This window comes from Microcaecilia unicolor, chromosome 2 (assembly GCF_901765095.1).
Source record: "Microcaecilia unicolor chromosome 2, aMicUni1.1, whole genome shotgun sequence".
Lineage (NCBI taxonomy): Eukaryota > Metazoa > Chordata > Amphibia > Gymnophiona > Siphonopidae > Microcaecilia > Microcaecilia unicolor.
The window spans coordinates 403,890,502-403,903,546 of NC_044032.1; the positions used below are offsets into that span (position 1 = coordinate 403,890,502).

Sequence of the window (13,045 nt, forward strand, 5' to 3'; positions counted from 1 at the left end):
GAGGTCCGCCAGACCTCTAGTCTCCTGTTGCTGGGGGGAGGGGTTCCTTACTTACCTGCGGCCCACTGGGCTACCAGGGACACCAGAGGGATGCTGGAGGTTAGGGGAGGCTGGAGACCCACCAGATCTCTAGCCTCCCTGAACCTGGCTAAAACGTGCCCCCTACCTTGGGCTCTGGACCCCCCCTCCCACCGAGGTCTGGCCCCTGGTCTACAGATGGCTGGGAGATGGCAGGGGGCCTAGTTTGATGCTCTCATCCTTCTGGCCTCCTGTGCTGGGACCCCTGAGAAAGGCAGTTTACATATTGCAAAGTGGGAAATCTAGGTTTGGGGCATCTATCAGTGATGTAATCATACTTGCTGGTTTAGGGCTCTCACAGATGGCCAGCACTGCACATCACCCCATAACTCATGGGTTGAGCGTGGAGGGGAGGGGTACACATGGGTGGTGGTTTTCCCTAAGGAGGGATTTGTGTGCCACTATCATGTAGAGGATTGAAAGGCCCCCAGCTTGGGCCATGACAGATGTTTCACAGGGCAGCAGACCTCACTTTGGACCTCACAATGCTATATGTAATCAATGAGGGATCTGGGCCACGAGAGTTGCATGGCAATTTGTGCTCACAGCCCTCTGTGGTCAGTATATTGTCCTCTTTGCACACTCCTTTGTTAGGTATGTATGTAGTGTAGAGGTTAGGGCTATGGCCACTTAATGCAGGGGATGTGGGTCTGATTCCCACTGTGGGTCTTTCTGGTCACTGTCTTATTTATCCTTCCATAGCTGCTGCAATGTGCTGCATAGGTGTGTGTAACATAGGGGTCACTTTTGTTTCAGTCACGGGGAGGTGCTGTCCAAAGGACCATGGATTTGATATACAGCCTTTCTATGGGTATAACCAAAGTGGTTTGTATATATTATATGCAGGTACTTTCTCTGTCACTAGTGGGGTCACATCCCTTCCCCCACCCCCTTCCTTTCTATGTCATCTCATAGGTTTGGGTTTGGCTGCAACACACTGTAGTGGATATGGGGGTTGGGGTCACACTGTCATGAGGGTATCTGCATACTCAGGCCTTGTTCCAGGACAGTGCTTTTATAGGGGTGCAATGTCAGTGGTACTTATGTCAGGCCTTAAGGCACTCCCTAATGCATCGGATGGGGCCTGGGGGGGGGGGGGTGTTGGGTATAAAGTACACAGGCACAGGTGCTGTGTCAGCTGAGGTGACCATGGGGACAGAGAGTGGCATGGTGGCCTTTCTGTTGATCATGTGCACTATTGCTAGGAGGTGGAGTTGGGCAGTGGGGTAAACCAGGTGTGCCTTGGGGTGGTTCAATATACTTTAGTAAGCTGCTGCCAACAGTCCCATCAGTATATAGGTGTAGGGCAGCATGCTGGGGTGGGGGATGGATCTAGATATGTGTAGCCCCTCATTTCTGCATTGAAGGGGTTGTGGAGTGGGCCCCATAATTACTTGTCATTGGATATTTTGGACAATCTGATGTCACATATATTTTTATATTCATTCTTAGGAAACTTTCAATAACTTGTATTGCAACAACAAAGGGATCTCACTGTATGTGACCCTGTCTATGTATGGTGCTTGCACATCAGTGGTGCTATGATCCTTGGGGGAGGGGGGGCACTGCTTCACACTCACCTTTCCAGGCTGCCTCTAATGGATCTCCATGCCCTCATGGAGACATTGTGGGGTGGAGGATGGTGGTGGTGTTTGAAAATGTCTCTCCTGAGGCACAGGAGGACCAGGAGCTCTATCTCTGGCGCCAAAAAATTAGGTTCCCTGCACAATGAGATGACCAGGGTCACTGAGGAACGTTCCTCCACATGCAGGAGGTATGTATGCATGTTTGCATCATGGAAGGAACGTTTTCTCAGTGCAGGGCCAGTACCACCATTACATGTTTTGTACAGTATTTCCGATTGGCAGAGATATTTATCCCAAAATATCTATGATGTTTGCAGTGCATCCTCTTTCTAAACATTTTTCTTATGTATTTTAAAACATTGGAACACATTTATTTATTTCTTCCATTATGGACTCATATTTTTAAACGATTTCCTGTAAATGTTTATTTTACCATTTGGACGTCATATTGAAAATGCCACTCCATGGCTCTTGACATAAAAGGACATGGGAGATGTCCCTGGTGTTTCCAATATCTTTTCAAACAAATGCACATCTTTAAATTTCATTTTGGATCTGCTGAGATCCCGAGTGGCTGGGTGTGTCCCAAAGAGTGTGTCTAAGTTAGGCTCCTAAATTTGTGTCCAATTTTCAGTTAAACTTAGGAGCATAAGTTTTCAGCTGAAAATCCATCTTAATTTAGGAGCTTAAAAGTTATGCTTATAAATTTAGGCCTGCCATTCATTTTCCTAGATTTATGAGCCTAATTTATGACCAAATGGGGTTAGAATGCTAAATTTATTGCTAATGGGCCAAAACAAAGGAAGGATGACTTTTCCGAGGACATGGGCCTCAGCAACAATGCAGGACCCCCTCCATCTCCCCCAATGTTATAGGTGTCTGCATTCCTTTATAGGTAACTAGTGTAACTGGGTATTAACGCACCTAACAGATTTAGGCACAATCACTTTCACCAATTGTAGAGCTGGTATAAGTATTAGTACCTGAGTACACAGGGACAAGCATAACTTATATTATTCTTTAAGTTGTGCATGTAAGTGGGAGTCATGCCTACTTCCCACCCATTCTCTGCCCCTGTGTATGCTCCCCTTGCAAATACACGCTATGTAAGTGAAGTGGATATTTGCAGAATAGCACTTAGGCAGCATGATTAAGATTGGGAACACATATTCAATTTAAGATAGCATGCCAAATTCACAAGTGTATTTATGGTTTGACCTCTATTATGGTGGGAAATCTAATATCATACCCAGGATCAAGGGATTACTTAAGGAGTTCAAAAAATTTGACTCCTGATATTCCATCTATGAAGAAGATGAAATTAAAATCTCTCTGGGAATGCTCTTTTGTGTTTTAAGGTTCAAGGGTTTGGAATAGTCTACCAGCGGCTCTGAGGTTAATACCTGCCCACAGTCTTTTTTGTAAATATCTAAAATCTTACTTATTTTCTTTGTAAACTGTTTCATTGCAGGTATTGTAATACATAATGTGTACATCATATCTGATTGTGATATTATTCTTGTTGTGAACTGCTTTGAAGTTTTGTTAAAGTGGTATAGAAGACGCGGGATAGAATAGAATAGAATAGAATGTGTGCAAACAGACACGTACATGCTAGTATTCTAAACATGAAACGCACACATAAATACTGGTGCCTAATTTACAGAATTTCCCATAAATGCTGGGAAAAGGGGGTTTAAAGGATTGTGGTTACCCTCAAAAGAGACCCTTAGTGATCAAAGAAGAGGCACAAGGAATATTTGGGACATTCTAAGGCCTCCAAGAAGAGCTTAACTAATATTTGGGGAGATGGGAGGAGAAGCAGGGACAACAAGGATGGCACTGATGAGCTGAACACCAGCAATGTGCAGGTAAGGAATAAAGGTACATCACTAGCAAAGAACCAGGATGAACAGTGAAGGAAGAGATGACACAGAGAAAGGATAATGATAAAGAAAAGAAATGTAAAGTCTCTACAACAACTGATAACTGAGCTTCTTGAATCTTTATGATGGCCTTCTTCAGGAATTTTAGGTTGAGAATGCTAAATCTATTGCTAATTCTAGAGATGTGCAAAATAAAATGACGAAGAAAAGGAAGAAGGAAAATTAGGCCATTCTTGTTCAGGATCTCACTTTTTGGATTAGTGCTCAAGGTGGATGCTAGGAAATTCAGGTTAATATATCATAACTACAGGAATGTATATTAATTATTACCTAGATTCAAGCATAAGTGTTTTGATTGGACCACAGCTTTGCCTGAGGGTGGGGGGCTTTGATGACTGAACCCAACATTGAATCTTCCCAGTACATCATTTTGGCTTTACTTTGCTTAATTTTTCAGTTCCAAGGATACTATTGCTTTCATAAATGTATGTCAATGGGTTCCTCTATTTCATAAGCATGTTTTGCAGTGTTCAGCATATTCAGGCACTGAGTTGCAGAGCAGATGGCTGGTAACAAGAACATTATTCACTGCCTGGATGACTGCCTGTCAAAATTAGTGAATGAATCATGCAGCAATTTATTAGAAGTTTCCTGAGAATCTTGCTGTTTTGCTAGCCGTGGAAAAAAAATACAGAGTGGTCCAGACAGAAAATAACCTTTTTAGAGACTGAGGTTTATTTTATCATGCTAGTAACAAAATCATATTGAAACAAATTGACAAAACTGAGTCAGGCATTGCTGTGGTTAGCCTAGCAAAAACTGTTACTGTGCTGTTCTAGGCTAGGTATGGTCACAAAGCTTCAACAAATAGCTAAACCATTCCCAAGCAAACATTTTTACCAGTAGACTCTCAATTCTTAATCCAACTCTGCTTTAATGTAGCAATCAAAGCACACAAAGAAAATCAACTTACAGTTCAGTTGCTTGGAAAGAATTGTTACCTTCTGCAAGCAGAGTCCATATCTAGCCACCTCAGAGGCAAGGAGATGGCCAGAACCTCAGCCCAGCTGAGAGAAAAGCTGTAATACTCAAATGGGAAAGTATCAGAATAATGTGGAAATAATGGTGAAGAATTTTGATGGAATCACATAGGAGGGATCAGCCCCTAGAACAGTTGCTGATCATAAAGGTATGCTAGGAAAATTGGGACTCTTTCACAACCCCCCAGGAGGGGAGAGTGAGGGCTGGCCCTAGCCCAGAACTAAAAGCCAATAGGAAAAGCTCACAAGGAGTCAATCACAGGAAACTGCAAGCTATAGAGACAGCAACCCTAGTACACAGTGCTATCTATACACAGACAATGCAATTGAATACAAATAATACTCATACTAAATATAAATAACAATGCACCCTGCTACCATGAATATGGAGGCAGAAAATTCCCTGCCAGGTATCAGTAGATACCAGTATTTAACTTCTTAAACTATAAGCATTATAAGCATGCAAAAGTCCATTTATATCTGGATCTTAAAATTTGGGAACTTCTTGCTTGTCACCAGTTCACTGTTGCTTTGGTGACTTCTCTCTTGCAGTGTTACAGGAGCTGAAACGAGAGACAGACAACACAAACAACAACCAGCACAAAGGAGAGAGAAAAGACTTTGAGTCTCTCGAATGGACGATCCATAAAGTCCTCATCTCCACCACCACAAAGAGATGAGGACTTTGTGGATTGTTGTCCACTCCAGAGACTCAAAGATTTTTCTCTCTCCTTTGTGATGGTTGTTGTTTATATTGTTGTTGTCCTGTTGTTGTGCTATCATTGTGCTGGTTGTTGTTTGTAGTATGGATCACTGGCTCAGTGATGGCTCTGGTGAAGAAGTTCCTTGTCTTCCAGGGAAGTCTTGGATCAAAGCTCCCAGGTGGTGCCAAGCTTTCATTCACAACCTGTAGTTCTGCATCTTTGATGGCACTTTGCTGGTAAATGTCCATTCTTTCATCAGTTAGTTGATGAAGTGAAGATACAATCTTTTTGTGATAGGTGGTACTGAGTGCTACAGGGATGTAAGTGAATACGATGCGCAGTTGTTCAACAGTCTTTAGAAAATCTTTCTATTTCTCCCATTCTTGTTGCATTTCTGGTGGCAATGAGACATCCCACTCATCAGTACTTTGCGAAAGATCCCTCATTAGGGATCTTCCTTGAATGGTGACTCAAGCCAAAAAACCCAAGTGGATAGTATAGACTGTTCACTGTGGACAAGACACCTCTGCGTGTACGTGGTTTCCCTTGGGTGGAGACTTGAAAGGTAAAAACGTCTCTCTTTAGATCCCAATGCAATCCAAGAGTTCTCTGAAGTGGAGTCTATTCTTAGATCTAGATCCTTAAAATCTTTGGCATGATCCTGTGCAGGAAACACTCTCATTATCTCTGGACTATTTCAGGTAATTTTATGAAGTCTCAGATTGGCGTCTGCCAGCATTGCTTGTGTTCTCTTTAGCAAGTCAATGTCTTCTCCTATGGTAGGTAAGGACTTCAAACCATCATCGAAGCAAAAGCACCTCTCAATTAAGCATCTGGCATCCATGCATTATTCCCTTTCACATTCTTGGGCTATCCTTCTAAATCTGTAGGTTGCTACTACAGGTGATGGACTGTTACCGAAGACATGAACTCTCATTTCCTGGTTGATATTATTGTCATAGTACCACAGGAATCTCAAGTAGCTTCTGTAGTCTGGGTGTAAGACAAAACAATAGGACATTTTCTGGACATCTACTGCGACGGCAATGGATTCCTCTCTGAAGCGAATCAAGATTCCTAATAGGCTGTTGATCATGTATGGCCTAGAAAGCAGCACATTGTTGAGTGAGATTTCTTGAAATTGAGTACTGGAATCAATGATCTGGCCTGGTTTTTGTGGGTGATGTACATCAAAGGTAGGTAAGTACCAACATCCTTCATTGTCTTTTAATGGTGGAGCTGGCTCTGAATGGCCATTATCCAGCGTACTCTGCATGAATGTTGTAAAGTGCCATTTTGTCTCTGGTTTCCCTCTTAGAGTTTTTTGCAATGAAGTGAGATAAGAGACAGCTGGCTCTCTGTTGTTATGGAGTCGTGATCTGGGAATCTGAAATTGTAGAAGAGCCACCCAACTGTTTGGCTCATCCTTGTAGAGTTCCTTATCCATGATTCTCAAGAACTCTGTCTTCTACTGAATTCCCCAGATGTTCTCCTAAATCTAATTGGCTTCAACTTCCTGTTCCCGCATAGGTAGGCCGTTGTACAGAGAATGCTTCCAGAGCAGGCCGAGGACAGAGCTTACATCGCGGATGCTGCCGGTGGCCTGCAAGTTTGGAGGACTGCAGCATGGGAGGGGTGTGGAGAGAGAAGGGATAGTGGCCCAGACCTCATAGGCTGTGGAAGAGAGAGAGAGATGACGCACCACTCAGGGGGAGGGGGGGGCGTGTCGCAAGAAAAAGAGGTGGCAAGGCATTTGAGGGGACAATGGATGTGTGGGTTCTATTCTGTAAATTATCATGCCAAAAATGTATGCACATTTCTGATGGTTACATGTGCACCACATACGACTGTCAATACATGTGCCATATAAATTAGGGTGTCATTAGGAACCATTGTCTGCACTGTGCTGAGATGGTTGGGAACATAGCAGCACCAAGGAGAGACAGTTTAAGGAAGCCAAACTTCTTTTCTGGTGATCTTTGGCTCCTAGTGAAAAAGGTGAGGAGGCATTATGATATCCTCCATGGAGAGGCAGGGTCTAGAGTAAGTGCCAACAACCAAGCTGGCCTATTGAAGAGCCATTTGTGAATGCCTCAACTCCATTTACCACCAGATCTGGGTCAATTTGTTTTCGGGTTATGTACATTAATGCAAAAAATAGCACAAACCTGAAAAAGAAATACTTGAAAATGCCCTATTTCTTGGGCACGCTAGGTATGGACTTTGTGAGAAGGAAGTCCTGTGTTAGCATGCACAACACCTATTTCCTAACACCATTTAATAGATATGCCCCTATGCTTTTCATGTTCTTTCAACTGGTTTCTAGTAATTCCCCATCTTTTCATTCTGGTTCTAATGTGACATATGATCCCAACTTTTATTTTTTGGAATCTTGACCCCCATTTTGTAATGCTGTCCTTTCTCATTTTTACTTGTGTAATATTTTTTGTGTTTTGTTTTCTTTCTTACTTTTTTTATTTGATTGTGAGCTCTGTTAAGCAGGGATTGTCTCTTATGAGTTTTGTGTACAGTGCTGCACACGTCTAGAAATAAGCAGTACTAGTAGAGGGTGTAGTAGAGTAGTATGGCAAAGGCAGGAAAGGTGAATGTCATGGCTATTGCAGGGAAAGGTATATTTAGGGTACCATCTGCAACCAAAGCTGAGCTTCTTAAACCTAGGCAAAAGTGGTGCGGTTGCTGTTAGTCCATTTCAAAGATAATGAATGCAACAAAACTAAATAAAATAAGATGATACCTTTTGTATTGGACTAACTTGAAAGCTAGTCAAAAATGTATTAAGGATACAGGATGTATTAAGGATACAGGATAATTAATATAAAATGTATTCTATTCATGAAAGGAGAAGGAGAGAGAGAGAGAGAGAGAGAGAGAATGGAATGGTGCTTTGAAAAGGTCAAAATGACTACAGAGTGGTGTGGGAAGTAAAACATAGCAGCCTCTCCCTGCTTCCCTTCTACATCCAGGAGGGGTTATTTTGTAACAGCCGGCCTAATTTCTGCAGTCAATATGTGCATAACTTACAGCAGTTTTCAAAGGGAAAGTGCATGCACACATTCCTCTGAAAACACCTGCACACAGTTTCATCTGCTATCTAGTATACACAGAATTTTGAGGCATCTTTTTGAAGATCTGAAAAGTAACATCTATATCCAAATTCCACAACAACTCTGCCCCAGGGTACATCTTTGCTCACTATGGGTAAAAATGTGCATGAATTGGCTTATATACACAAATTTATATACACAATTTTATTTACACAATTGTCTCACACTTGACAACCACGTGAAGAATACAACTAAGATATTTCACTCCATGTGGAAACTTAAAAGAGTAAAACCTTTCTTCCCTAGATCCATCTTTCACAACTTGATACAATCAATGGTACTAAGCCACCTGGACTATTGCAACGCACTCTACGCTGGCTGCAAAGAATAGACTATCAAGAAACTTCAAACAGCCCAGAATACCGCAGCTAGACTCATATTTGGAAAAACAAAATATGAAAGTGCAAAACCCCTAAGAAAGAAACTGCACTGGCTCCCACTCAAAGAGCGAACCATGTTCAAGATATGCACTATAGTTCATAAAATCATTTACGGAGATGCCCCGACCGTCATGCAAGACCTCGTCGACCTACCTCCTAGAAATGCTAAAAGATCTTAATCTTCACTTCCCTAGCTGTAAAGGGTTAAAATACAAACTAGCACATGCGACCAGCTTTTCCTACATGAGCACACAGCTGTGGAATGCATTACCAACAAAATGGAAAACAATTAACGAAATAACTAACTTTCGCAAATCTCTAAAAACCTATCTCTTCAACAAGGCCTACCACGAGAATCCACAGCTTAACTATAACACTTCACCACTCCACCATGACTCTGAATGACGTACTTCTATAACTGTCTGCTTAATTCTTTTTATAACATCCTGATCTATCTGTAACACCAATTGTATCTTTTACCCTGTAATGGCGATGCCATAACAGATCTTTGTAAGCCACATTGAGCCTGCAAACAGGTGGGAAAATGTGGGATACAAGTGCAATAAATAAATAAATAAAATAAATAAATACAATTTTACCTGTGGGCAAATTTATAACGAGCCATTTCCAAGCAAAATTCACTATTTTTATGTGTGGCAATGACCTTGAAATTTATCCTCTTAGTTACTACTGCATTGCTATAAACTCACAATGATTTATTTCATAGCATAACATATGCATAATTATATTCATTTACTATACCTTTCAGCAAATCCATCTTTGATAAAGAAGTCATGTTGCAATAGGTCAGTGCAGGATGGTCTTTTATCAGGATCGATTTGTAAACATTTCTGTAAGAGCAAGCAAACCGATGGGTAAACATGTTTAGTGAAACAGAGATAATCTCATTTTATAGATTGTAATCCACAATGAACCATTTGTGGAACAGGAGTGAAGAAACAATTGGTACTTCCCCAAGCTTTTAGGTTCACTGTACTGAAACTGGCAAATGAACCTCTATTTGTGGGGCATAAGGGGAATCCGGATCTGGAAAGAGGTTCCTTGAGATGCCAAATGAAAAAAATAAGCTGAAAATGAGCATAAAATGAGAGATTCTATGCAAACCACTCTCCAAGGCACAAAATGCATTATGATGACAATGCTATAAGAGGCACCCTAGATTTAAACGAGCAGAGAGCACCTGAGGGGAAGCATATTCTCTACTTTCCTTTATAGAATACTGGCATAAATAGTTATATATGTAGGTATGCAGTTACAGTAGGTATGAGCATTTATGCCAGCCATAGATCTGGTGTAAATGTTCAAGCCTAGCTGCCAGAGATATATACATAACTTATAGCATTCTATGTTACATGCATAAGTGTAAGTTCTACACACACTCCATCCATGTGCATGCCCATCTGTAAAACATGCACTATATAAGATATGTGCATATATACAGAACACTCAAAAATCTAAAAAATATTGGAGAGAAAAATAACATGAAACCAATACGAGATAATTTGCCCTAAACCACAACTTTAACCCAAAAGATTATCTATGGAATATATATTAAAGAAAGGAAACCTCAACAGCCAGGGGCGCCTACAAAGATGGCCTTCCCCCTTAAATGGCTCTTATCACAGGTTTCAATTATCCTCTGAAGCAAACTGCACTTTAAAACAACTCCTACTCGGCTTTTTCTCCAAGTAGGAGTTGTTTTCCATTTGCAATTTGTTTCAGAGGATAATTGAAAGCTGTGATAAGAGCCGTTTAAGGGGGTTATTTCACCCCTACAATCAGAGCGCTGTTCTCTGATCATAGGGGCAGAATACAAGCAGAGCTCATTTAAATCTAACTAAAGTGAGCTCTGCGTTATTGCTTCTCGCCGGCACTGTTTGCACGATGATCATGGGTGTGAAGGTGAATGCGGGCACTAGTCCAGCGCTAGTGGCCTCTAGCGCCCGCATTCACCTTTGATCATCGGGCTGTCAGTTTGTTGCTGAATTCCTCTTAGCTTCCCTCTTGCATGGAGAGAGCTGGTTGAGAAGAAACTCCCAGTCTGCAAGGCAAAAACTCTTGTCCAGCACATCTGAACTGTAAGTTTATTTTTCCTTGTTTAATTACTGCATTAAAGAAGATTTTGTTTCAGGAGATCTGACTCTTCTCATAGTCTGGTTTAAACTGCATGCCGATCACTCAGTGAGAGGACAGTACAAGTCACACACTCAAGTTTATAGAAAATAGACCCGACTTGGCCAAGTTTCAGCTACAGCCTGCATCAGGGGTCATCAGATTCTCAAAAGTCAGTTAGGGGTCCTTGTACTAAGGTGCACTGAAAAATGGCCTGCGCTGGTGTAGACACGTATATTTTTGAGCGCACATGAAAAAGGGCCTCTTTTATTTTGGCTGAAAATGGACGTGCGGCAAAATAAAAATTGGCGCGCGTCCATTTTGAGCCTGAGACCTTACCGCCACCATTGACTTAGCGGTAAAGTCTCACGCATTAACCAGGTGGTAATCATCAGCGTGCTTACACTGCTGATTATTGCCCAGTTAGTGCCACGCGCCAGATATTTTCTGGCGCGCATAGTGGACGTGCGTATAAACTGAAATTACTGCCTGGGCCACATGGTAGCCGGGCAATAGTTTCAAATTGGCACACATTGGGCATGCGTAGGGCACCTATGCGGTTTAGTAAAAGCAGTGCTTTTTTTGTAGAAAAAAAGGTGCCGGTACTCATTATGGGCGGAGTCACCACATATGGCTCTATCCCTATGATAGCCACACCCACATTAGCCAAACCCCTTATACCAGCCATGGCGCATATAAACAGACATCATTGAAAATATACTGGTATAGTAGAAAAACAATAACTTGTGATTTTTTTTCATTATAAATCATTTCTGTAAGATGTTACAGCTCCAGTATACCCAGTGCAAAATAAGACAACAGATGTAAATTCTCAAATTGGACAAATTCCAAACACTAAAATGAAAATAAAATGATTTTTTCTACCTTTGTTGTCTGGTGACTGTTTCCTATCCATACTGGTCCAAGTGTCTGATTCTGCTGCTCTCTATCTGTTCTCTTAACTCCGTTTCCAGGGTTTCCTTTCCATTTATTTCTTTACTTTCCTCCTTTATTCTTCCATGTACAGCATTTCGCCTCTCTCCCCGCCAACCCCTCCATCCATCCATGTCCAGCAATTCTCCTCTATCTCCTGCTCTCCTCTCCATCCTCCAGCATTTCTCCTTCCTCCCCTGCCATCTCATCCATGTGCATCTCCTTCCTATCTTACCTCCCCTCCATCCATGTCCAGCATGTCTCCTCTCTCCCCTGCCCTCCCATGTCCAGCGATTCTCCTCTGTCCCGTCCTCCCCTGCCATCCATGTCCAGCGATTCTTTTCTGCCCCCTGCCATCCATGTCCAACAATTCTCTCTTCCCTGCCCTCCCCTCCCAGCAATGTCCAGCAATTCTCTGTTCCCTCCCCTCCCAGCCATGTCCAGCAATTCTCTGTTCCCTGCCCTCCCCTTCCAGCAATGTCCAGCAATTCTCCGTTCCCTCCCCTCCCAGCAATGTCCAGCAATTCTCCGTTCTCTGCCCTCCCCTCCCAGCAATGTCCAGCAATTCTCTGTTCCCTCCCCTCCCAGCCATGTCCAGCAATTCTCCGTTCCCTGCCCTCCCCTTCCAGCAATGTCCAGCAATTCTCCGTTCCCTCCCCTCCCAGCAATGTCCAGCAATTCTCCGTTCTCTGCCCTCCCCTCCCAGCAATGTACAGCAATTCTCTGTTCCCTCCCCTCCCAGCCATGTCCAGCAATTCTCCGTTCCCTGCCCTCCTCTCCCCTCCTAGCCATGTCCAGCAATTCTCTGTTCCCTGCCCTCCCCTCCCAGCAATGTCCAGCAATTCTCTGTTCCCTCCCCTCCCCTCCCAGCAATGTCCACCACCAATTCTCCGTTCCCTCCCCTCCCAGCAATGTCCACCACCAATTCTCTGTTCCCTCCCCTCCCCTCCCAGCAATGTCCAGCAATTCTCTGTTCCCTCCCCTTCCCTCCCAGCAATGTCCACCACCAATTCTCTGTTCCCTCCCCTCCCCTCCCCTCCCAGCAATGTCCACCACCAATTCTCTATTCCCTGTCCTCTCCCCTCCCATGCCCAGCAATTCTTGGACCTTTTTTTTGCCCCCATCCCCCCCCCCCCCGGTGACATTCCCGGCGAGTCCTGACCTTACTTTTTTTTTTTTT

The 13,045-nt window shown here is 42.9% G+C and overlaps 1 protein-coding gene across 2 annotated transcripts in view; it reads right to left on the reverse strand.

Moving 5' to 3' along the window:
• The window catches only part of CDKL2 (cyclin dependent kinase like 2), a 166,868-nt gene that overhangs the window by 62,790 nt on the left and 91,033 nt on the right, over positions 1 to 13,045 (reverse strand). For both annotated transcript variants that reach the window (XM_030190655.1, XM_030190654.1), the window contains exon 7: positions 9,562 to 9,650. In XM_030190655.1, coding sequence (XP_030046515.1) covers positions 9,562 to 9,650 — 89 coding nt within the window. The remainder of the gene's footprint in view (positions 1 to 9,561; positions 9,651 to 13,045) is intronic.